At 32.3% G+C, this 27,280-nt stretch overlaps 1 protein-coding gene and 1 long non-coding RNA gene across 13 annotated transcripts; both read left to right on the top strand.

Annotated features, from left to right (window-relative positions):
- The first annotated feature begins 9,273 nt into the window (after window positions 1-9,273).
- On the top strand, window positions 9,274-16,092 carry LOC117925093. Of its 12 annotated transcripts, none has more exons than XM_034843947.1 (10): window positions 9,274-9,695; window positions 10,862-10,945; window positions 11,334-11,368; window positions 11,524-11,635; window positions 13,690-13,778; window positions 14,184-14,292; window positions 14,538-14,668; window positions 14,765-14,813; window positions 14,885-14,975; window positions 15,516-16,092. In XM_034843947.1, the coding sequence occupies exons 1-9, from the start codon at window positions 9,492-9,494 to the stop codon at window positions 14,960-14,962; spliced, it is 891 nt and encodes a 296-aa protein (XP_034699838.1). In that variant the 5' UTR covers window positions 9,274-9,491; the 3' UTR covers window positions 14,963-14,975; window positions 15,516-16,092. The 12 variants fall into 12 exon arrangements, 11 of the variants coding, with proteins under 11 accessions (XP_034699838.1, XP_034699839.1, XP_034699836.1 ...); XM_034843948.1 differs by lacking the exon at window positions 15,516-16,092 and adding an exon at window positions 15,121-15,217; XM_034843945.1 differs by having other exon boundaries at window positions 9,275-9,695; window positions 14,885-15,005.
- Window positions 16,093-17,096: 1,004 nt separating this feature from the next.
- LOC117925097 lies at window positions 17,097-20,080 on the top strand. The gene is made up of 2 exons (XR_004652948.1): window positions 17,097-17,340; window positions 19,420-20,080. It is a non-coding gene; the product is annotated as an uncharacterized LOC117925097 (long non-coding RNA).
- Window positions 20,081-27,280: the final 7,200 nt, after the last annotated feature.

The following is a 27,280-nucleotide window of genomic DNA, read 5'->3' on the forward strand; positions in this document are numbered from 1 at the left end:
TCAAAATTTAATTTCCAAAGTCCCAATTTTCGTAATTTAGTTTTTTTAAATTCCAAACTCTCAAATAATTTTCAAATTTCCAATTTCTTTCAAATTTAATTTCTAAAATTCTCATTCTTACATTTAATTTCTAAAAATCCAATTTTCAAATAAATTTCAAGAATCCAGTTTTCCCTCGAACAATTTTAATTTATGTTTGGTGATGCAAGTGATACGTTTTGTACTCTTTATTATACACTAACCCCATTTTTATGATAGTGCATTGCTCGTTCGTGACCCAAGTACGCATCCACTCCCATTTTGGTCATTCTCTATGCATGTTTTGATTCCCATATGTGCATGATCGATTTGAGTATCCATTAATTTTCCTATTGATTATCACGTCATCTTCATTTTATTAGTAGAGACTTGACTTAGGGACTTAGAGGGGTGCTATGGTCTTTACCGTACCTTTCCAATAAGTAACTTAACCCCCGAGCCCGATTCGATTTTTCATAGACCACTTTTTCCAACATAAGGAGTCACACTTGGGGTTTTCTTTCTTATTTTGTTTACCCTTTTAAAAAATAAAACAAAGATAAGTGGCGACTCCAAGTCATTTTTTTTAATAAATAAAATCATTTTCAAATAAAAATCGAGTTCGCCTTCAAGTGGAAAACGCATGAGCCGAAATGCAGGGTCCACAACAAGAGAATTAGCAATTATTTGCATAGCTTCTGGTTATGAAAAAATTGTTAATAAAAATTGTTTTCCATAATTTCTATTGTGAAAAATAAGTGAATACGAAATAAAAATTAAAAGCCAATATTTTTTAATAACTTTGAGTTATGATTATTTTGTCAAAACAAGAAAATATGCAAATTTATACATAGCTTCAGGCTATGAACAATTTTTTTTTTTATGTAAATTTGTGCATAACTTCAGACTATGAACTATTTATCTATAATTTTCAGTTACACAATATAATTAAAAGAAAATAAAGAAATTAAAAGTTAATATCTTTCATAGCTTCAGGTTATGATTATTTTGTCAGAACAAAAAAATATTTAAATTTGTACATAGTTTCAGGTTATGAACTATTTTTTATATAAATTTATGCATAACTTCATGCTATGAACTATTCATTTTATAGCTTTTTGCTATATAATATAATTTTTTATAACTTTCAGTTATACTATATAATTAAAAACAAATAATTATAAGTTATATACATAGCTTCTGACCGTATATTTGTAATTTTAGATTTGTACATAGTTTCAGATTATGAACTATTCATTATATAGCTTCTAGCCATATAATGTTATTTTATATAACTTTCCGTTATATAATATAATTAAAAAGTAATTAGGGATCTTATGCATAACTTTCAGTTATGTATTTGTAATTTTATAATTTACCCCATAACATCTGGTTATGAATATTGTGCATATTTTTCATAACTTCTTGTTTTGAAAAAATTTTCTATATAACTTCTAGTTATTAAATAATTAAAATATGTAATTATATGAAATATGATTCACATAGCTTCTGGCTATGAGATAAAGTAAATAAAAATTATAATAATACAATGCATACTATTCATATTTCATTTGATGAGAATAAGACTACATACCTATAAGAAATTTTGTACATGAATTCTTCTATTTTTCTTTTCTACTTCGAGTATTCTTCTCTTTTTCTATATATTCAGAGTCGTGTTGATAACGTGTAGTGAAATAAAAGAATAAGAATAAGAAAAGACGAGAGAATAAATAAAGATATTAAAGAAAAGTATAATATAATTGTAGACCCTTTTTTAAGTGAGGGGGACCCGGGAGAATGATTTTCTCCTTTTCATTACATATGTGGAAGAAGGGGGGGGACCTCCCCATGCATGAGACCAGCCGCATGGACAACTGGCCAAATGCATGGCTGCCCTTGAGGGTGGTTGAAAGAAGCCATGCTGGCTGATGGAGGAATAGGAGAGCGGGTGTAGTTGAGGTAAGGGGGTTTTTCCAGAGGGGGGACGATGAACGGAGGAGGGGAGGATACACTCTGAAGGGACAGGCGAGGGAAGAGGAAGCTAGGACCATCTTCACCCAGAAAGTTCAGGTCTGGCCATCTTCTTGTTTCCCATTTTCATTACATTATTCTTTTTTGCTTAGTTTGCACTTGGGATCCCGGCATAAACGGTTGATGGGGAGTAGGCATGGGAGACCACAGGATGGTTCTGACCACTAGGACGCCATAAGGGTGCTTTAACGCATCCATTCATTCCCTTTATTTGGTTGGTTGATATCTAGTTTGGCACCATTTTTTTTCAAACACCATGCATGGCCACCCCCTGTAAACCCCCCCCCCCCACGTTCCTTTCTTTCTTCAACGGGTGGAAGTTCACCTAGCGCCTCCTGCAAGCTCCTCCGTCGCCGACGCACGAAGGGCTGCATCCCCACCCCTCTTCATCCTCCCAGACAACCCCCGCGATCGTCACTCTGTCCATCAAGCCGCCGCTGCCGGTCGTGAAGTCCCCACCACTCTCCTCATTCAAGCCCAGCTTGGCCTCGCCGGACCCGTTCACGGTGCTGGCGGCCCTGCGCCAGGCGTGACACAACCCCGGATCTCACGCCCACTGGCGCCTCAGTTACCTGCACCGCCCATGACTCATCTGACCGCGTTAGGAACTCTGCCATTGACGCTGCCCTCTTAGATGATGAAAGGTCCGCCACCTCCACCGCCCCATCGTCCTCGTTGTCCCCGCCATCTTCATCGGCGGCGCTCGTGTTAGGGACCTGGCAAGCCCTATGACCTTCCACCTCGCCTTTCATCTCGCCGGCGGTGAAAACCTCCTCTGGAGGATGATGCCTAGGTGGAGAAGTGGGTTGTGATGGAGATGGGTGCCTTGGGCTTGCCCATGGTGACGGATATGGGCTTGTGTAGGAGCCCAGGCCCAAGCATGTTGATGGAAGGCCTCATGTTCTCCATGCCAGCCACTCTCATGGCCCATCTCCATGTTGAGTTAGCCCATTTGGCTGCTTCAATTCTAAATAAATCTTTAAGCCTCTAATCTTCATAATTTATTAATTTATTTATTCATTTTTATTTTTATCTTATTTTATTTTTACCTACTTTTTTAACTCAACTTAAGCATAACTGAAAGACAAATTATTAGAATTGAATATCGTTTTTGAAACTCAAAATAATTTATATTTCACCTTCCTTTCTTTAGTTATGTCTAATCACCATATATGAAAATTTTTATATAATTAAGTTATGTTGGTCTCGATGAATTTACTATATTCTAACTTTAAATCCTATTTTCAAAACTTAGGTCCTTAAGTAATTTTTCAAAAATCCGACTTTCAAATTTAATTTTCGATCCCGAAAGCCCCACTACTCATTTTCAGTCGTTCAAATATCCTTTTGATTAATTAGTAACATTATTCCATATTTATTTATTTAGTGCTTTTAAAAATCTCATTCCTTAAAGCCCAATTCTTCAAAAATCCAATGTCCTAATTAAATTTTCAATCTCAAAATTTCCACTATCCAATTTTATTCGTTCAAATATTATGTTTGTTAATTATTATTATTATTTTGTATGTATTTATTTATCCCCTTTTAAAAATCTCGTTCCTTAAAGCCCAATTCTTCAAAAATCCAATATCCTAATTAAATTTTCAATCTCAAAATTTCCACTATTCAATTTCATTCGTTTAAATATCATGTTTGTTAATTATTATTATTATTTCTCATGTATTTATTTATCATCTTTTAAAAATCTCATTCCTTAAAGCCCAATTCTTCAAAATCCAATGTCCTGATTTAATTTTCAATCTCAAAATTTCCATTATCCAATTTCACTCGTTTAAATATTATGTTTGTTAATTATTATTATTATTTCGTATGTATTTATTTATCCTCTTTTGAAAATTTCATTCATTAAAGCCCAATTCTTCAAAAATCTAATGTCCTTATTTAATTTTCAATCCCAGAAATTCCACTATTCATTTTTTTTATTCGTTTAAATATTATTTTCGTTGATTAGCATTATTATTCCATATTTATTTATTTATTTCAATCATTAAAGTTCAATTCTTCAAAACCTGACTTCCAAATTTAATTTCCAATCTCAAAAAACTCCACTGTTCATATTCAGTTGTTTAATGATTATTTTCGTTATTAATATTATCTCATCCATTTATTATTCACTTATTCATATATTTAAAATCCCCCCTCTAAATAATTCTTCAAATGTCCAAATCTCTAAATTCAACTTCCAGTTTCCAAAATTCCCATCTTCATGATTATTTATCCAATGATTATTATTTTCGTTATTTTACTCATTTATTTATTCGGTTGTTCGTTCATTTAAAATTCCATCCCTAAGTAATTCTCCAAATTTCCAAATCTTTAAATCCAATTTCCAATTTCCGAAACCCTAACTTCCGTAATTATTTATCCAATCATTACTATTTCGTCATTATTATTCCATTCATTTATTTGTTAACTTATTCATTTATTTAAAATTCCGTCTTTGAATAGTTTTTCAAAATTCCGATTTCCAAATTTAGTTATTTGAAATTCCAATTTTCCAATTTCTGAACTTAATTTTCAATTCCCAATATGCCAATTCCCGCACTTATTCTGTTACTTATTATTATTATCATGATTATTATCATTTTATTCGTTTATTTCTAAAAATTCCGCATTCAAATGATTTCCAAGATTTCCAATTTTTATAATTCAATTTCCATAATTTCTGCTTCTCAAATAACTTTCAATTCTGATTTCTTTCAAAATTTAATCTGAACTTTCAAATCATTTTCAAAATTCCAATCTCTTTCAAATTTAATTTCTAAAATTCTCATTCTTACATTTAATTTCTAAAAGTCTGATCTTCAAATAAACTCTAAAACTCCACATTTCAAGTAATCTTTGAGACTCCAATTTTTCAAATAAATTTCAAAGCTCCAAATTTCTCTCAAATAGTCTTAATTCCACTCTGGTTTTCAAACAATCTTCTGCTCCTCTTGATTTTAATAGGCATGAATGAATTTTTCATAATTATAGAATAATGGAATCTATGATATTAATTCATGCAAAATAAAAGGGTTTTGGTGGGAGGCCGACATATGTGATTTTATGATTGATTGATTCGACGGTCATACATTATTGATTTATTCTGCTCTATGACATACATGAGATTATTTCTTAATTGTGCAATAACCCTCTCTCTCTTGATAGCGTATTGATTGTTTGATGCCAAGGTATGCCCCGCTCCCACTTCGATCGTTCTTTATTGAGTGTTTTGATTCTCACATGTGCATGATCATTTTAAGTATTCATTGATTTCCTCATCAATTGTCACGTCAACTTCATTTTGTTAGTAGAGACCCAACTTTAGGGACTTAGAGGGGTGCTACGGTCTTTATCGTACCTTCCTGATAAGTAACCTGACTCCTGAGCCTGATCCGATTTTTCACATACCACATTTTCCAAAATAAGGAGTCACACTTAGGGTTTTCTTTCTTATTTTGTTTACCCTTTTTAAAACTAAAATAAAAATAAGTGGTCAAAGTCATTTTTTTTAATAAATAAAAATCATTTTCAAATAAAAATCGAGCTCACCATCGAGTGGAAAACGCATGAGCCGAAATGCGGGATCCACAATAATGTATAAAGAGAACTATATTAATTTTTATTAGAGGTATCTCCTTTTTGTAGGGAGTTACAAAGAGATATAGATCAATAGGAATAATCATCCACAAATTACCATAGTGGTATAAAATCTCATATTTTATAACTCTATATATATAGAATATTCGAAACTTCTCCAAAAGCCAAATCCAAATTAAGATGAGGTTTAAAAAATAACCAAAGTCTAATATGAATATTAAAAATAAATATCCAAATTCGTTTAATTAGATCGAACCAACTCATCCAAATTACAATAATAATAAAGAATAAAATAAATAAAATATTATTACAAGGCAATAAATGCAGATACACATATTTAGTATAGATTTAAATGTACTTAATTTTATTTTAAAAAATTATATTTTGAAGTGGTAACTCAAAATTTTAATTTAAAATAATTTTTGAAAATTAGGAGATAGGAATGTGACAATTTCACAATTATCAAAAGGGAAAAAAATGCTGAAATATGATGTTTAATGGCTAGGGGTCTCCAACGGGCGGGCTGGGCTGTAAATAGGAGGCCTGCGACCCAGCTCGGGCCGGGCCGGGCCAGGCCATGCTAAAATGCTAGGCCCGCGGCCCGGCCTATGAGCCCGCGGGCTGGCAGGCGGGCCGGGCCAGCGGGCTTTTTGAATTAAGCCAAAATAGCTTTCAAAAAAGCCAAGGGAAGGGAGAGGGGGGATTTGAACCCCTCCCCTCATGTTTAAACTTTAAGCTTCTAACCAGCTAAACTACATTTCTTTTATGTTTATTAATTGAGTTAGTTATATATATATATAAATAAAGCATATTATTTTTAAAAAAAAATTAAAGGCTCCAGCCCATGTGACCGTTGGAGCTAAGCCTCCAACGGTCACATGGCCAATTATTTTGAATTTTGAATTTTTTTTTTAACCTTCCTATAAATACATTTTCTTCCTTTTCATTTTTTTCATCAAATTCTCTCTATTTCTCTCACATTCTACAATATTTCAAATTCTTTTATTTTTCCCTCAAATTATACAATATTGTTGGTGGTGCAAAACAAGCATTGGTGGCTCCAAGAGTTCAAATTTGCTAGGAATTTCTGCATCGGTTCTCTAATTGAGTAACATACTTCACCCCCTACTACTTTATTTTTTTGTTACATTTTTTTTATATTTATTACTTTATTATTTTTGGCATAATATTTTATCAATAATTATAATATGACAAGTGCTTCTTCATCTAGTCCATGTGATGAAATATCATCAAACAAAAAATTTACTTCAAATATATGGAATTTTTTTTATAGAATAGAAATAATTTTAGAAAATAATAAAAAATAAATAAAAGCAAATGTAAAATTTGTAATAAATTTCTTACTGGTGGCTCAAATGCAGACACAAATCATTTAAAAAGACATCATAAAAATTGTAAAACTAAAAATAATGTAGATATTAGAAATTATATGCAATTAGGTAAAAATGAAAGTGGAAATTTAAAAACATTTTCTTATGATGAATTTAACTGTCGTGAAGAAATGATTGATTATATAATAAGAGTAGAACAACCTTTCAACATGATGGAAACTCATGATTTTGCAGAAACAATTCAACGAGGTATTAATTCTCAATTTAAAGGTTGGTCTGGAAATACAGTTAAAAGAGATATTATGAAAAAAAATTTATACACAAAAAGAAATTAAAATTTTTTTTTTTTGCAAATTTTGAAGGAAATATTTATTTAACATCTGATATTTGGACATCTTTAACTCACACTAGTTTTTTATGTATAACTGCTCACTACATTGATAATGAATGAAAATTAAATAAAAGAATAATTTCATTTAAATTAATAAATGCTCCACATAGTGGTAAAAATATAGTATCTTTAATAAATGATGAAATTATAGATTTAGGCATTCGTGATAAAATATTGACAATAACATTAGATAATGCTGCTAATAATGATGCAGCAATACATAGACTAAAACGATATTGGCAAGTAAAAGAAGATCATGCTAAAATATTTCATGTGCGTTGTTGTGCACATATTTTAAATTTAATTGTAAAGGATGGGTTAAAAAATGTTGATAGTACATTGGAAAAAATTAGAGGCATTGCATATAGTATTAATAGTTCTCAAGCAAAACATGAATTATTTTTTATTGTTGCAAAATGTTAAATATGAAAAGAAAAAATATAAATTTGGATATGGCCATTAGATGGAATTCCACATATAAACTTTTACAAAATATTACAAAATATAGAAAAGTAGTCGAATTATATGAAATACAATTAATTAACAATGATTGTGAAACAGATATTTATGCATTAAATGATTATGATTGACATATTGCGGATCTTTTAAGAGATCTTTTTGAAATTTTTGATACTTCAACAAACATTTTTTGTGGTGTATATTATCCAACTTCAAATCGAGTTATTATGCAAATAACTAATATTTTTATTGTACTTCAAAAATATTTAAGTTTTGAAATATTTAATGATACAATATTTGCAATGATAGAAAAATTTAGAAAATATTGGGGAGAAATACCTTTAATTTTTTATATTGCTTTAATTGTGGACCCTAGATTGAAATTTGAAGCTTTGGATGAATGATTAACAATTATTTATTTTAATGACCAAATAAAAATTGAAGAAATTAAAAATGAAATAAATTCATTATTATATAATTTATATAACTATTATAAAGAAAAATATGGTAATGATATTAATACTATTAAATTACCACCTACATCTACAAACTCCTCATCTTTTTATAAAGGAGCTCTAGAAATGTTGAAAAGTCGAAAAAAGATAACAAATAGTTATCCAAATAATACATCTAATTTAGATAAATATCTTAATACTGATATAATTTCATTTGAAGATCAAGAAGATTTTGATATTTTAATATGGTGGAAATCACATCAATACAAATATCCTGTGCTTTCTATAATTGCTCGTGATATACTAACAGTTCCTGTGAGTACAGTTGCATCAAAAGCTGCTTTTAGTGCAGGTGGAAGAGTAGTTAGTAAAAAACGATGCAACTTAGCGCCAGATGTTATTGAAGCAGGGATATGTGTGAAAGATTGGGAAATAGTAGATAAAAGGATGTACGATTCCATTCGAGAAACAGAGATGCTTGCCGATATGAAATCTTTAAAATTATCAAGATCTTCATGGATGCATGATAGTTCGCCATCACCGCCAGAAAATAATGACTAAATGTATATTATATTTTTAATTTTATTTTTTGTAGTTGAAAAATACAGATGATTGACAAATAAATAGGTGCCAACCTAGTTGGGATGTATTTATTTTGTAGTGATGTAAACTTTTCCCACATTTTCAAATGTAATTATACATTTAATGAATAAAATTTTGAAATGAATATTTTTTTTAATACTTTTTATTTTTGTAGTTTTTTTTTTAAGGGGCGGGCCTAAAGTTAGGCCCGCGGCCCGGCCTGAGAGCCCAGAAACGGGCTCGGGCCCGGCGGGCTTTAGCCTGTCGGGCCGGGCCGGGCCTAAAGCGGGCCGGGGGCTTTTTGGAGACCCTTGTTAATGGCTGACGGTGCGTTTGTTTGTGAGGAAAGTATCAAATATGACAAAGCGATTTCAGTCAAACAGTCCATGATATAAACGAACTGTAGAGGCATTTCCCTTCAATAATGGGTCCTGCCTGCCATGTGGAGCTTCTCATTAGCGAATATCTGAATCAAGCAATAACACTGAGGAAATTAGAGATACGGGTGACGACTGTTACATTCCTCAGATATCTTCAGATCTATGAGTGAAATCAATTACCAGTTGAAGAGCTGAGGCTGTGAGACCTGTGTTAACAATGGGGAAACCTTCATGGGTTCGCACTGTTATAACACAGTTGTCTCTCTGCTTGGCTGTCTTGCTTGCATTCAACTTGGGTCGGCCTTGGGAGAAGCCCATGTCCCACAGCAGCAGTGGCAGTAGCAGGCCTCTTGATCTTTACTTTATCAGTGTTAGAGGAGGATTTAGACCTCTTAATCAACAGACCCATCTTCTCAAACAGGTCTATTTCTCATCCTCTCTATTGATTCCTTTTGTTCATTGAAGAAAAGTATGGGTTTTTCTCGCTCTATATGGATTTTGTATCAAAATGTTGATGGTGGGTATATTTGGTTTTGGCTCTGTTGGTGGATATGATAGTTTTATCAGACGCTCCGTTTGGTTGCTGAGAATGCTGAAAGTGAAATCGGTTGAAATTAATTTCCTGTTTTTTCCCCCCTCGAAATTGACAAACAACCTAAATTAAGGTAAGAGTGGAAGTTTTTTCCCTCTTTCTTCCAGGCCTTCGAATGATGGAAATAATAGAGTTTCAAAATTTTGATTTCCTTTTCTATGCCTCCATTTTCTCAGCAACCAAACAGTTTATTATTTCTTTCTCAGTTACTTTCTATGTGAATGATTTTGCTTTGAGGAAAGAATTTTGTGTTAGGTTTTACTGGGATCGAATTTTTATTTTTATTATTTTTTTAATATGACAGTTGTTGAACACTAGAAGATCTTTCTTTTTCCGTTTTTAATTGTATATGCAACTTGAGGATCTTTGGCTTTGTTTGCTTAGTGGAAAATTTAAGAGAAAATGTGGGAAAAAAATGGAAAAGAAAAATAGGAGGGAAGAAAAACTGATAAAGAAAATTTAAAAATAAATTTAAATTCAATAAATTATTTTTTATATTATTTCAAATTCATTTTATTTATTTTTTCTCTTCTATGTATAGATTAAATAATTAAAAAATATATAAAATTTAAATAATTTTAAGTATATTTGATTTTCTCGCTTATTTTCTACTTTGAAACTAAACATAAAAAAATAATATTTTTTAGTATTTTTTTCTTTCCTTAGTATTTTTTGGAACCAAACATAACCTTTATCTTTTGGCCAGAGAATAATCATTTGAGTGAGTTTTTTATTATATGGTTCAGTTTTTGATCTCTCTCAATTGTTTGTGTCAGCCTTCTCATCTGTTGGTTTTGATCTTGTCTTGTCTTCTTGGTTCTAATTCATCCAACTTATTTCTGCCTTCCACCTTCTCTGTTTTTAGGCTTTGTTATTTCCCCCCTCTGTTATTGAACTTAGTTGCATTAAATGATTATCGTCTACTAACGTTAATTGCATTTTGAGTTTATATTTTATTTTCCCTGTTCTAATTTGAATTGTTTTTTCCCATGAAGATGGAGAAGGCTGCAAAGACTTATGAGGCAAGGTTTGTGAGAAACATTAGTGAACTTGGGGAGGACGATCCACTCACACAGAATGTAAGACCATGGCTAGTAAATTCAATGCGGGAAGCCCTTTTACTATTTGTTATATGAACTTTCTTGTGGCACCATCAGGCTTACACTCCATTTATATGGAAGCTTTAGTTGTCATAGTTTAGCAAAATTTAATCAAAGTTATGCATTGCTTCACTCTGGGTAAGTTGTAGAAATGATTCTCTCCTAACTTTTTGTGAATTTAACTGAAATAATAGAAACCATGCTTTGGTTGAAGTAATGGAATAGTGGTTCATATTTATTTCTGTAGTTTTATTTTGTTTTGTTTTATAGGTGTGTGATTGGAAAATAAATTAGTGCTGAGTTTAATAAGATTTCATTGGTTTCATCTGTTAGGAACAATCTTAGAAGATGACATCTTCTTTTACAGGGTACTTGGTGTTTTTCAACACTGAAAGTTCCCTGGTATGCCATCCGCTTTGCAATCAGTTGTGTCATTTTTGTAGCTCATCTTTTGAAATTTCATTGTTACAAAACTTGGACTCCAATGTAGTTTTTAATGTAACAGTCTTTTTGGTTTAGTCTCTTTGTGTGGTAATCCTGAATTGTAATTCTTGTAGGTACAGTACCAGAGTTTCAAGAGGACGAGGAACAGGTTACTTCCTAAAGCAGATCAAAATACCTTTTGGGAAAACCTTAGACATTATTGCTTTGGATACTGGGGCATTTAAGGTATCAACTGGTTTGTTGAATTTGCTCAATTTTAGATTTGTTGGCTAATACTTCTCATGGTTATTATGTCAGTCAGAAGAGAGGTCTCTTCTACTATCCTCTTGTAATATGGGTTTAAGCTTGGAAGCGGTTACATGGTTTTTACAGTACCTATAATTTCATTGGGACTCTTGAGTCAATCCTTAGTGTTTTGTGATACAAACCCATCTCATTAGGTCTTTTTTCCAACAAGGCCGAAAATTTTAAAAAATGCTTTTGATATAGGAAAAACTTACGATTGATTGACAATTCTCCACATGGCTTAATCTTCAAAATATGCATGTATTTAATCTTAATTAGAAAAAAAATTAAAAATTATGTTGGAGGTTGAGCAATGTACAGAAGAAAACTGGAATTTTATGGAGGATGATAATTGATAAAAGACTCAAGAAGCTCCAAACCTAGATGAAGATAGATTGATAGTTCTGCAATTCTCATTTTGGAAAACCTTTTCATATAAAAAAAACTTGACATCAAATGACAAGTTTTTCACATGGCCTCAAATCTTTAAAAGTTGCATGCATTTATTTCCTTTAGTGTTGACAAAGATACAAAAAAAATGGGGTCGGATTTTGTGCAGCATATGGAGGAAAATGGGAAATTTGTGGAAGATGATAAAAGACTTCCAAAGAGGATAGATTAATAGTTGTATAAGGTTTTTTCCTGTTGTGTTGTCATTGTTTCAATTGTTTATACCAATGTTTAATATCATTGTTGACTTAATGATAATTGACATTGCATATGCTTGTGTTGAGTTTATGATACACTTCAATATTTTATTGTTTAGAATGCTATACTATGCCATGAATCTTATGTTACTGATTGTGCTGACCCCAGTTATGATCATAGAGGGGCTATCAACTTCCTGTATTGATTTCATTTTGTTTTTATATTCATCTTTACCATGCCCCAGGAGATGAATGATAACAAAGAATTATGGAAACCAGTATTCAGATGTTCATGTGAAATCTTGTAACGTCAAGATAAGTTAGGTCTCTCCGATGTACCTTGTGGACTATGAGGCAATCGCAAGATTGAGTGTTGTTTGAGTTGGATTAAGGTGTGCATTTTGTAGGGTTCTTGTTAGAATTAGATTGGGAAGCACAAGTATTTTAGTATATAACTCATCAAGTATTGTATCTTTCATTATTTAATTAGGGACTTGACAAATCAACTGGTAGAAATTGGAATTATTGAATTTTACCAATGACTGGAGATTCTATCTAGTCTAGCAAGCAATCAAAATGCATGAGAAAATACTGGATATTTTTGCACATTTAGATTATTTTTTATTCAATAATAATAATAAAGACACTGAGTTCTTTGTTCTCATCAATGACTGGAGATTCTATCTAGTCTAGTAAGCAATTAAAATGCATGAGAAAATACTGGATATTTTTTGCCCATTTAGATTATTTTTTATTCAATGCTGAAGGTTAGATCTTTATCACCCTTGAGGCGTGGCTCGAGTAGCTTGGGTTGAGGTGGGGATGTGGGGTGGTTCCAGGTTTGAGTCCCAGCAGGTTTACCCCTCTCAAGGCCTTTTAATAAATTTTTTTCTTTTTATTTTTTTTTTCCATTTTTCCATGAGGGGTAGGGCTGAGGTTAGGAATGTAATTTTAAAGTTGATCAGTTGGTCATTATTTGCGCGTGGGTGTACTCTTCAAGTCATGTTCATAATGAATTTTTTTTGTTCTTTTTCTTTTTCATCATATTAAAATAGCCATTTCTTGGCCTGCCAAATCATTTTTTAGTCTCCTTGTTCATATTCCATTCTCTGGTTACAACCCACATTGCTGCCCTTTTTCACCATGGCCATGCTTATTTCTGTGTTGTATTTATATGTGAATATGATTGATTTGATATCTATTTCATTTAGTTACACTATCAATATCCCATATATGTATTTATCACACATTTTATCCCCCATTTGTTTCTTTTTTTTGGTTTCTGCTCCTTTATGCTTTATTTCATTCTTCTTTCCTCTTAATTGGGCTCCTCTTTGAAACTTGAAGGATTTTATGCTTATGAATCCGTTAAATGGTGCTGGAAATGATCAATTACATGGGCTGACAAAGACACTAGAAACATCAGATAGTGACTGGTAAGATTACATTGCACCATATTGGCTGTTTATAATTGCATGAACCTAGGAATAAGCAAGGTTGCAATGTCTGGAAATTTTTGAAAAAATTGAAAATCATGTCAGTTCAGAGTGGTGCCTGATGCGTGATAATCTACTTCTCAACTTAATTTTATTTCACAAATTTTCTTTCTTTCAACAATAAAATTTTGGTTTTCATTTAAATTTTGCCTTAACCCAAATTGTTGTGGAGTTAAAACATTCGTTTTCCTTTTGTTTTCTCTGGTTACTATGTTGGACCTTCATTGTTTGCTGTCCTATTGCCATTGCCAAGCACCCCTACCATTTCAACTCCATATTTAACTTAATAAAGAAACTATCCATCCCAAGTACTAATTGTCTCCTTTTTTCCTCCTTATGATCCAGGCGCATAGTTGTTGGTTTCTGCTCATTGGCTGTTTGTGAAGGAAACAGGGAACGAATAGAAATACAACTTTATGAGCATCTACACCATATTTTTTATGAGTTTGGAGTGGTAAGTATTTATGGCTCTCCCCATTTGAGTATCAATGGGTGAAGACATCCCATGCCCAAGGTTTTGATTTTGGGTTCTTTAGAGAACTTGCTTTTGAGATGATCAAAGTTCAAAATTTTGAATATATATGAAAATCTAAGACAGTTCCTAATGAATTGAATGAACAACTTTCTGATATGTCATATTTGGAATCTTTCTGGTGCCTATGAAGAAAGTAACGCTTTATCTATGCGTTTGCTCATCAGGATGTGTACCTGAGTGGGGAGGGATGTAGTGACTATGCTCGTAAAGATAGTATAGCCTACGTCAGGAACCCAGGTTCAATAGATGAAAAACTTCCTCTTGCTTCTGTAAATGGAATATCAGGTTTTAGTAAGTGAGTATTTCTGTTCATAGTTCCTAATGGTGTTCTACATTGGTTCATACATATGAAACTATGAAGTTTCTGTGATTTTTTTCTTTGCTTCCTCAGGGGAATGGTTAATGGGTTCCTTCTTCATAGAGTCAGCTCCTTAGAGGTTGTGAGTATTCATCTTTTTGGACTAAATTTGTTCTTGTTGAAGCACCAAAAAATGTTCTTTTTCCATGGCAGGAAACCTACTTTGTTAACTCAGCAGGGGAAGTTGTGCATGATATAGTACTTCAACAGAGGGGCAAGGCAGCCATGTAATTTCTCAGCAAGGGTACCGAATCTATTCATTCTTTGAAGCCATGTGCGATTCCTTTCAACATTTTCATTCTATCATTCCTTAATTTATATCCCCTTTTTCTCATTGCTTTATTTGCAAAGGCCATTTTATCTATAGAAACCTTCATCTTTTTTACCAGAGTTCTAAGGTGATTGTTCAGCCCAGTGCCTCATATTGTTCAACTTTTGGGTTGGTTTGTAATTATAAATGAAAACAGTTTTGAGGTTTCCAGAAAATTCTAAGCGATCTTCTTGAACTATTGAATGTTTCTTTTTGCCTGTTAACCAACTCAGATTCGTTGTCTGAAGTAAAACAACCCACCATTATGGTGTTTGGATGGATGGAACCTACCTTGTTTGAGACTGGAAATATACCATGCCTATTATGATGATGGAACATCAACTTTGAGGTCTTGTAATGCTTAGCTAAACAGAGGAAGATGTGGGGTGGTGTTACATTTTGTGATTGTAATCGTAATTGTTCTGTTCTATCTGAAAGATGTTAAGCAAGGAAATTGAACTTGTTGTGAATCAGGGAAACTGTTAGGTGTAAATAAGGAGGAGGAGGAGGAGCTAGCTTTGGATGATGGGCTAACCATTTTGGTTTGCATCTTCACATATTGATAAAAGGGCTTGGCAGCCATGGGAAGATGGAGGTCTGGCATTGCCTATACTGACATTTGGTAATGAAGAAGTAATTCTGCTTTCATGGGGCTATAAATAGGTACCATGGGACCACATAAATCTATGTGGACAAGGCTTGTTATTTTTGCAGATCTGCCTTGACCAGGCTCTCATCAAGTAATCTCTTCCTTTCCTTCTTTCATTTTGTTCAACCATTCTGGAGCTAGTAGATATGAAGCTTGGTTATTTGGGAACTTGGGAGTAGAGTCTGTGTAGCTTTGGCATGTAGGTTTGAGAGGGTGATGATGGTTGATTCCATGGTGTTATACGAATCCTTGGTGTATGGCTTTTAATAAATGGTTGCTGGGATGATGGTTCCAGGCTTGAGATTTTGTTTGGCTGGCAAGAAAATAAAGGAAAGGAAATGGAGCTAGTTATTGATCAACTCATGGATATAATGCAATACCCACCCACTTGTTCCTTCTTTATTTTTATCCTTCAAATCTTACTCCCTTTCTTTCTTCCTCCAATAATTTTGAGTCTCTTCCTTTCAAAGAGACTAATTATCTTTTCAGATTCATTTTATTTATTTTTCTTTTTTAAGCTAAAGATAAAAAAAAAAAAAATTAAGTTACATTGGTTTTTAAGTCATTTTAATTATTATTTTATTTTTATTTTCACTATTAAATCAAATTTGATAAAATATTTTTTTTAACAAAGTAAACATAATCTTAATTATTTTTATTTGTTTTTATTATTTTAAAAAATAATTATATAATTTTAAAAACATAATAGTGGATTAAAAATATTTGAGATTTTAAAACTAACTTTTGATTTAAAAATCATAAAAAATTTTGTTGTAAAAAACTGTCTTTCATTTATTTTCGATAGATACAAGGTAAGAATGAAAATATCGGTGGAACGAAAATTATTTAAAATTCATAGGAATGTTTAGAAAAACTATAAAAAATGATAAAATAAGTAAAAATACACATTTTAGAGTTATTTTATAAATATAATTGATATAGATATGATCAAGAAGAAAAACATCGGTAGATTTATTTGAATTTTAAGAATAATAAATATGAATTTTGAAAATGTATAAAGTTAAAATTGAATTAAAAAATATTTAATTTTATTGAATAAAAATAATTTATACATAAATATAATACATATGATATTGTAATAGTTTTTAGTATCAAAATGAAGATTGATACGGTTCCATCATATCCTTAGATGAAAGGAATCATCTTATTGAAGACAATATTTATTTAAAAAATTTTAAAATATTTTTATTAAAACATGTTTTATTACATTTTAAATGAAAAATTAAATTAATTTATATAAATACTTTATTTGATATTTAATTTCTAAAATTTTATTTTATATGTGGTAATAACTTTTTTATTAACATTAATTTATTTAAATAATTAAAATTATTAATAATTTATCTTATTAAATTAATTTTAATTTATAAAATATTACTAATAAAAATCGAAATTTTGGTAGTGGTTTAATCGAAATAAAGATGGATAATTAATAATTATTTATATAGGGAGAGGAAAATTGTTCTCATGATTTGTTTCCTTGTTTTCTCTCCCTACTAAATATAAAAATGGAAAGGGCCATCCACTCCTCTCACTGGGGCATCAAGATGCCCTGTTCTGAAGTTGCCCTCCAGACGAGAGAATCCCTAAAAAGGCCCTATTTTCCTCTCCCACTCTCAATCCTCGCAGGTACTAATCTAATCATGTTATTTTTTTTTTGCAACCCCCGTTTGATTCCCAAGAAAATCCATCCCCCATTCGATTTCCGGGAAAATTCATCCTCGTTTGATTTCCGAGAAAATATACGCAAAACCCCCAAGGAAAACAAAAAAAAATTGTTTTTTTTTTTGCTCCCTGTGTTTTCTGGATCTGTTCTAGGGGTCTCTTTGCTTTTGTGCCATTGGATTTAAATTTCACGAACCCTAAATCCACGATTTTTGAGCCAGGCTGAAAAACACAACCTTTGCCTGCAAATCATGATCAGATTACCAAATAACATCTTATGTTTTTTTTAATAAATGGACAGATTTTGTATCCTGTGCGCGGGCTGGACTGGTAGGAAATATCGGGAAATTTCCCGAAATTCGACATTTCAATCCTTGATACAGGGTTTAGTGAGGGTAGAAAGGTCAAAATAATAAAATAAAAGCAAAGAAGAAGAAGACAGGGAGTAGTATAAAAGGGAAAGGATGAGTAAAAGTTAGGGCTAAACCTCATTAGTTTAAGACTGAGGCTCCAGGGACTGTGTCGGAGGGATGGGGAGTTTCTAAGGGTGGTTGCCCCTCTCTGAATCTCATGGTCTTCGGAGCCGATGATTACTTCTACTACGCCCATCAACAGCCCTTTTCCTTCGCTCTTTCTTTTCTTTTCTTTCTTTTCATACACGTGTGTACATATATATCAGAGGCTGTCTTGATTCTCTGGAAAATCAACAGCTCTCTCTCTCTCTCTCTCTCTGTTCATATGGGCTACATAAAAGGCTGTGATGACGTTTTCAGAGTAAGTCAGGCACTGGGAATGTCCGTTTCTTGGCAGGGCAACCCGGATGGTTTGTGCGATGGGACCTTTTGTGCCTTGTTTCACAAGCAACTGTGGTTGCAGCCATGACGGTCATCTTTTTCTTGTCTGATAAAAGGCGAATCTGAGCCTTCCTTTTACGCGCTATTCACTTCCGCGCTGAGGTTGGTCTTTGTTTTGTTTTGGTTTTTTTGTTTGTGTTTTAAAATGTGTTTTCTGAGAAGGATCTTGTATCTGTTCGGTTGCTGAGAAAATGTGCAGGAAAATTAAGTGGCTGTGATGACACTTTCCAAGTAAATCAGACATTTTGAAAGGACCCGTCCTTGGCTGGGCGACCCGGATTGTCTGTGAAATGGGTTTCTATGCCCTTTTTTTCACATGCAACTGTAGTTGCAGCCATGGCGAACATGGATCTTGTCTGATTACGGGCGGATCTGAGCCCTCCCTGGACCCGTGATGTCCATCTTTATTTATTTATTATTGTTTGGTTGGATGTATTTAGGGTCCTTCAAAATAAAAATCGAAATTTTGGTAGTGATTTAATCAAAATAAAGATGGATAATTAATAATTATTTATATAAAGAGAGGAAAATTGTTCTCATGATTTGTTTCCCTTGTTTTCTCTCTCTACTAAATCTAAAAATCGAAAGGGCCATCCACTTCTCTCACTCGGGCATCAAGAAGCCCTTTTCTGAAGTTGCCCTCCAGACGAGATAATCCCTATAAAGGCCCTATTTTCCTCTGCCACTCTCATGGTCGTCGAAGCGGATGATTCCTTCTTCTACGCCCATCAACAGCCTTTTTCCTTCGCTCTTTCTTTTCATACACATGTGTGTACATATATATATATATATATATATATATATATACATATATATCAGAGGCTGTCTTGATTCTCTGGAAAATCAACAGCGCTCTCTCTCTCTCTCTGTTCATGTGGGCAACATAAAAGGCTGTGATGACGTTTTCAGAGTAAGTCAGGCACTGGGAATGTCCGTTTCTTGGCGGGGCAACCCGGATGGTTTGTGCGATGTGACCTTTTGTGCCTTGTTTGACAAGCAACTGTGGTTGCAGCCATGACGGTCATCTTTTTCTTGTCTGATAAAAGGCGAATCTGAGCCTTCCTTTTACGCGCTATTCACTTCCGCGCTGAGGCTGGTCTTTGTTTTGTTTTGGTTTTTTTGTTTGTGTTTTAAAATGTGTTTTCTGAGAAGGATCTTGTATCTGTTCGGTTGCTGAGAAAATGTGCAGGAAAATTAAGTGGCTGTGATGACACTTTCCAAGTAAATCAGACATTTGAAAGGACCCATCTCTTGGCTGGGCGATCCGGATTGTCTGTGAAATGGGTTTCTATGCCCTTTTTTTTCACATGCAACTGTAGTTGCAGCCATGGCGAACACGGATCTTGTCTGATTACGGGCGGATCTGAGCCCTCCCTGGACCCGTGATGTCCATCTTTATTTATTTATTTATTTATTATTGTTTGGTTGGATGTATTTAGGGTCCTTCAAAGGGTCCTGGATCTGTTTGGTTCCCAATGAGAAAATCGAGGGGCTATGATGATACTTTCCAAGTAAATCAGAGATTTTGAAGGGCTCGTTTCTTGGCGGGGCAACCCGGATGATCTGTGAAATGGGTTTCATTTTACAGGCAACCGTAGTTGCAGCCATGGCGTCCCGGCAGCTCGTCTAATTACGGCCGGATCTGAGCCTCCATTGCCCGGTCCATGATAATAGGATCTGGATCTTAATAAAAATGTGTCATCTGTGTAGGATTAAAGTAGTGGGAGGCCCAAAGAAGATGAGTCATGCTTGGTCCAGCGAAGCATAATTGATGATACCAATCAAATATAGTTGATATTTTTTTTTTTAATAATTATGTTAAGAATAATTTAATCTTTCTAATTTTTTTACATTGTGTGTTTTTTTTTATATTTTTATTTTTATTAAGAGTCATCACCAATCACTTACTACGATATATAAATGTCTATACACAAATGTTTACCGTACTCAAATTACAAAGCCAAAATGCAAGAACTAAAGAAGATGGTAAGTGTTTATACCAAAGTGCCCACGTTGATGTTAAGGGAGGCTAGGGCTTGGGACTCACAATCAGAAATGGTCTGTTTGGAATGTCGCTTTGGTGTCAAATTGAGGCAATAGTGCATTTCAACAACGTGCTTCCCTTCAACTTTGATCAATCAAACAAGGGGGCTGTGGTCATAAATTCAATATCGGTTTGATAAAACAAAATCAACATCGCCTTTCCATAGTCCATTTGACAATGTGCTTTTTGTTGACCTTCCATATCGAAAACACCAAAACCAACAGAGCAATGAAATATCATGATTTTGCTTTATATTTTTTTTGCAATTTGCCATTTTCTCTCCCACCAATCCTTGCACATTGCCTGAGAACCTGTATCAACTCGAATGAATAGAGGAAGATGCGTATATGAGTATACAAGATTTATACTATTGAGGGAAAAGGGCAAAATGAGGGGTATACGTTTGGGTTTAGGTTGAACATCTTAGGATACTGATTGGGTTCTGGTTCGGGTTTATTAATTTTGGTTGGGCCCGAGTTGGGCGCAAACTCAGCCCAACCCATCTGAATTAAAGCTCTAATTAAAATAAATAAAAATTTGAATTTATGTAATACAGTTCAGCAGTTCCATAATCATTCACAAATATCCCACAAACAAAGGAACAGCTCCCACACTCCAAATTTGTCAAATAGTTCAATTTTTGGATGTTTCTGAGTAGAAACCCCAAAGCCAGTCCTGAATCCTGAATTTGCCAAACTGGAATTCTAAACCATACTGAGATAAAATAATTCCCTAATCCTGAATTTCTCAAGCAATCCCTCTCAGCACAACAAATTCTTTTTTGGATATTTTCTCACTTTAAGATATGGACTATCTAGAATTCATCATTACGTCTCTTATTTTGACTCCAAAACCCATCATAAGGGGCGCAAGACAGAAACAGAAGTTTTAAAGCTTGACGCAAAAGATTAGGAAAAAAAAATGGGTATATTACCAGACAAGGTTGGGGAAAATTTATCACCTTAAATTTTCTGGGGAATAATTTCTCATGGAAGTATTTTCTGCCCATGGAAGACAATAAGGCACTTAGGCTATGTTTGGTTCCCGGAAAATTTGAGGGAAAATGCAAGGGAAAGAAAATACAAAGGAAAAGTAGAAGGAAAGAAAAAGTGAAGGAAAATAAAAAAATAGATTAAAAGTTAATAAATTATTTTTTTTGTTACTTCAAACTCATTTTATTTATTTTAACTCATCAATATAAATATTAAATGATTTAAAAATACATAAGTTTTTAATTAATTTTAATTATATTTGATTTTCTTTGATATTTTCCATAAGACAATCAAACATGAGAAAATAATTTTCCTTAGCATTTTTTTCATTCCTTTGTACTTTTCGGTAACCAAACATAGCCTTAGGATTCATTCAAAAGAAACAAAAAGGAAAATCATAAAATAATTAATAGAAAAAGGAAGTGATGAAATGAGAATGAAGCAGACCTGGTTGAAGCAGTGGCTGCATTTGGGACTTGGATTTGGAGCTTGTGGGTGGTTTGAGTGTGGATTTCATCAAAAGAGTTCAGAAGTGGGATATGTCTACATAGAGCATGTGTAACAGTGATCCTAATTTCTACCTTGTATACTTGAAAAATATTTTTTTTTATAAGTGTTAGAAAAATTAGAATCGTCTCTTAAAATTACTACCAAATAAGTTTTTAATTATATAATTATGAGCTTTCTTGAAATTCAGTTTTAAAAAGTGGGAAAATTGTGCAACCATACACCAAAAATAAAAACAAAATAAGGTGTTTGATAGTGTTTTTAATTTTAAAAATTATTTTTAAGATAAATAATTAAAAAAACAGTTTTTTTAGCATTTTTTAAAAAGAAAAATTGTTTGGCCAATTGTTTTCAAAAATAGTTTTTAAAGACAAAAAACAAAAACTTGTTTGTATAAAAGGATCGACTTTGTTTTTAAAAACAAATTTTCTATTTTTTTTTTAAATTTAATTTACATTAATATAAATCACATTCAAGTTAAATCTCACTATAAATAAATAAATAAAATTTAAATTATATATAAATAATTGTTTTAATTATTAAACAATTTTTTTATTCAAATGAAACAAAAATTACTATAAGATTAAAAATAATTTTAATATTGTTTAAAAATAATTTTAATATTCATTTTTTTAAAGAGAGTAAAATAAATAGTTGGATTGATTTTTTTAATAGGAAAAACAAAAAAAAAATTAAAATGAAAGCACCTAACAAAAATAATTGCAAATCAAGTACACACACAAAACACTTCAAGTCAATTATAATAGTTAAACAATTTTCATATTTCACATTCTTGCTTGGTATATTAATATAACTATTTAATGACTAATGTTTACAAACTATTAACATAAGCATTCCATTTCTACTATGAAATACGATCTCGATAAGCTGTCATAATCGTTGCTGCTTCATCTGATAAATTCATTGCATGATAAATAACATAGGTAAAAATGTATTTAAAATTTTAAGTGTTAATCCAACCTCCCAACATTAATATGAAAATGTCAATACACCAAAAATACAAAATAATATAAAATATCAAAATACATCCCAAAATGTATCCACGTGTATATTACAAAATATCCACTCTTGATGGTCTTATGAAAGATACCAATGGGAAGTGATCATGTAGATTGGCAAGCATCTTAGATAACATAGTTGATGGGTTGCAATCCTATGGATAGGGATGGCAACGGGGCGGGGCGCCCCCCTCCCAACCTCACCCCCTTTATTTAAAGCAATTCCCATCCCGGTCCCATTTAAAAAATTAAACGGGGCGGGGCGGGGCGAGCGGGTATGCTACATTCCCATATCTGCCCCGTTTAACTTTTTATTTAATTTTAATTTTAATTTTTTTAAAATTACTTTAAAATTTTTTAATTATATTAAAATAAATATATTTTATAAATAATTAAATTATTATATTTTTTATAACTTATTTTATTAAAAATAATTTATTATTATCTATATATTAAAAATAATAAAATAAAAATTAAATTAAAATAATTTTAAATTTTAAATTAAATTTAAATTTAAATTTAATTTTATATATAATCGGGGCGGAGCGGGGCGGGGTGGGGCGGGGCGGAGCAATACCCGAACCCGCCCCGGGTTTAAAAAAAAATCCTAAACCCGTCCCATACCCATTTAGGAAAATAATATCCCGTCCCATTAGGGGCGGGGTGGGACGGGTACCCGAAATGACCCGTCCCATTGCCATCCCTACCTATGGAGCTAGTAATTCGAACCAATAAAATATGTAGTAGTACAGAGTGTTTTCTAATATTTCTTTCAACGATAAATCTTTTTGCTCCTTTAATACAGACTCAAATTCTCTTGAATTGATCATTTTGATGTAACTATTTGTAGATCCCTCCTTGGCTACCTGGGAGTGAGTTGGATTTTTTTTTTTGGAAGAGCGGGGGACAACCTCTCTATGAGGTGGCCAAGCTGCATGATTGAGACGCATGGCAAAGGACATCACCAACTCGCCATGGTGGTAGTTGAGGGTGGTGACATCTTCGTTGAACCAAGAACAATGGAAAAGATGGAGGATTTGGAAGTGAAAGAAAAACAGAGCATGAGTGAGTTGTCTTGAGCAGAAGATGAGACTAGGGGATGATGAGTTTTTTTTGGGAGAAAAATTAAATCTTGGAGAGGGAGGAGCTGGATTGGAGGAGGTGACAGCTTGAAAAAAAAGAAAAACCGAGCAAGAGGATTGAAGGAGAGCTGGGTACACTGTGGGGGTTTTGAGAGCTTGAGAGAAAAAAATATGGGAGTAGTCTGGGGGGTAGCTATAGGTCTGGAGGGTGAGCTATAAGGGGGTAGAAAGCTGAAAAGATAAGTGGGTTGGAGGAAAAAATGAAGAAAACTATAAAGAAAGAATGGAGAAAAACGGGTAGCAGCTGAGGGGGATTTTTTTGGGAGAAAAATCTGGAGAATGGATGTTGGGTTTTTGTGGCAGTTGAGGGATTTTAGAAGGAACAAAAAGAAGAGAGGTGAGTTGAGATTTGAAGGAGGTCAGAATGAATTGTTTTTGTATGAGTGAAATGGTGAGTTGAGAGAAGTAGAGAAAAGACTCATGGGTTCTTGGGCTCTAGAGAAGAAGGACCTTCAACATCTTCCCTGAAGTAAGTTCTCCATTGTGAAATTTTTTTCTTTCATATGCTATTATTGAGATGTGTTGTTGTTGATCTTTGTGTGATTCATGGATTCTTTTTCATAGTTAATGGCTTATTTGTTGCTCTTGTTTGTGTTCAAAAATTGGTTTAACTCATTTTTATCTCTTTTGTGACATTTAGAAATCCTTTTAATCCACCTATCTTTAAGCCCACTGACTAAGACATGAAGTGTGGCTTTTGATGGTTCATATTATTTTCTTCATTTGTGCTATGTTTTTGTTGTTTTCTCCCTGTTCTTGGTGTTTGTGCATTCTTGGGTATGAGACCATACACTAGGATGTGAAATCATGGGATGATGAGGCTAACAAGAAAGAGCTTGAGGTAGCATGAATCTCTAGACCCCAAGTCAGATTCGTTATAAAACAGTAGCTACTGCGCCGAACCGGATGTTTCCCATATGGTTTGATTATCTTTTATGAATTTGGGTTTGGTTGAGAGTTTCCTATTTTCTTGTTGGGAAAATCTGGTAGAGCTGCAACAAAGCTTGCTCTCACTAGAGCTCGATCCCTTGTTTGAAAAGCATGGTCATTTGGAAACCGTTCTTAGACACTTTGATACAAAGCTTCTCAAGGATGCCGAAATGGTAGTTGTTTCACCAGGAGTTCCCTTGGAAAGTCATGGACTTTTTTTTTGTTGCAGTCAAGGAAGAGAATACTGTCTGAGTTGGATTTTGCTGCAGAAATTCTTCCAAGAAGTATTAAGATATTAGTAGTGACTGGAACATATGGAAAATCTACTATTGCTACTTTTTTTTTTTTGGACAGATGCTTAGTCATTTAGGCATTGAGGTATTTTTTGAGGGAAACCTTGGGATTCCACTCTCGGAGGCTGCTATGATTTTCAAAACTCCAATTTTCAAATAATTTTCAAAATTCCAATTTCTTTCAAATTTAATTTTCAAGACTCCAATTTTCAAATAATTTTCAAGACTTCAATTTTCAAATAAATTTCAAAACTCTAGTTTTCTCTCGAACAATTTTAATTCCACTCCAGTTTTCAAATATTTTTTAATTCTACAACTTTTCATTCTTTATTAGGGTTTTATGTCGCCAAAAATCTTGATTTAATGAGTCTATTGCCATTATCATTTTGGTATGCACTTGTACAAATTTTCTTCTATTTTCAAATAATTTTATGTTTCTTTTTATTTTAAATAAGTAAGAATGAATTTTTCATAATTCCAAAATAATGGAATTTGTGAGACTAATTCGTGCAAGATAAATTGGGGTTTGGTAGGGGCCTCACATATTAGTTTTCTCTTCTGATTGCCAGCTGCTATGCTTAACGAATATTGCTTGATTTTTGTCTTGATCTTTGATATGCACGTGATAAATTTATACTTGAGCTAACCTTGTTTCCATGATAGCATTTTATTACCTATTGCCAAAGTACGCTCTCACTCTCACTTTGTTTATTTATTCATTATCATGATTTGCTTTTGACCTATGATCATTTTGGTATTCATTAATCTCCTAGTTAATTGTCATGTTTTTCTCACCTTATTTAGTATACACCAATTTTTAAAGGCTTAGAGGGGTGTTACAGTCTTTACCGTACCTTCCTAATAAGTAACCTGACCACCCGAACTCAGGTTTAGTTTTTCACAGACTGTATTTTCCAAATAAGGAGTCACACTTAAGGTTTTCCTTTTTACTTTGTTTTCCCTTAAAAAATAAAACAAAAATAAGTGGCGACTCCAAGTCTTTTCCAAAAATCATAATTTTTCACAAATAAATGAAAAGCAAGTCTAGCCATCGAGTAGGAACGCATTGTGAATACGGGTTCCACATTATTATTCACTAGATTTTATGGATATTGAGATTTAAACAAGACATGCATATACATAACTTATCAAAATTTTTAATGGAGTTGAAAATGAATTGAGTTATTGTTTATAGTCATAATTTCACCAACAAAATTATAATTTTCTTTTGATTCTGCACATTTTTTAGTATTTTAGTTTTGATATGACATTTCATAAAATTCTTCTAATTTGACTTTAAGTCAAATTATAATTTCAATAGTAATTTAATCTATCAATTTTTATTTTTTATTTTTTTATGTGTAAACATAATTTTTCCCTAACATTTTTATATTAATTTTCATATTTTTGAAAAAAATTTAATTATTTAATTATAATATTTTTATACTACATTTTTTTTTTTATATTAAACTTGTTATACCATTATAATAATAATAATAATAATAATAATTCCCTACAAAATTGTGTAAATTGCACTTGATTTTGTTTTGATTTTAGATGGTAAAGTTTCAAAATTCAAAGTAGCTTTCTCTCTCGTCCTACCTACAACGAAGTCTCCTCTTCGACATTTTACATGCTTCAACTTTCGAACACTTTTCTCAAGAAAATCACCTCTATTTTGATTTTTTTTTTCTCTTGGTTTTTCTAGCTTTTTTTATTTATTTTCTTCTTTGCTATGTCTATTATTTTCATTTTTCTTTTCTTTTTTTTTTCTTTTATGCAATTGTTTAAAAATAAGAATAATCGAAACACACAAATAAAATAAAATGCACGAAACTAACCAATTTTATTTTTATTTTTCAACATTTCTTCTTTTTCTTTTTTCATTTGTCACTATTAATTATATTTTATTTATTTTTCCCAAATAAAAAATAAAAAATGAAAGAAATAAAAATGAAAAATGGACAACATAATATGCAAAAATCAAACAAAAAAGAACGAATAAAAGTAATAATAGAACAAAAATATGAAATATAAATTTTTAACAAAAATACCTTCTTATATTTAAAAATAAAAATTTTTAAACAAAAATTTTAAGATAATAAAGAAATAAAATAGATTTA

This window comes from Vitis riparia, chromosome 11 (assembly GCF_004353265.1).
Source record: "Vitis riparia cultivar Riparia Gloire de Montpellier isolate 1030 chromosome 11, EGFV_Vit.rip_1.0, whole genome shotgun sequence".
NCBI classification, from domain to species: Eukaryota; Viridiplantae; Streptophyta; class Magnoliopsida; order Vitales; family Vitaceae; genus Vitis; species Vitis riparia.

Bases quoted from the DNA above. Each gene is read 5' to 3' on its own strand.
- LOC117925093 (XM_034843941.1), top strand. From the start codon at position 9,492: ATGGGGAAACCTTCATGGGTTCGCACTGTTATAACACAGTTGTCTCTC. The intron at 11,636-13,689 runs GTATCAACTGGT...TGAAACTTGAAG, and splicing joins TGGATACTGGGGCATTTAAG to GATTTTATGCTTATGAATCC. The intron at 13,779-14,183 runs GTAAGATTACAT...CTTATGATCCAG, and splicing joins GAAACATCAGATAGTGACTG to GCGCATAGTTGTTGGTTTCT.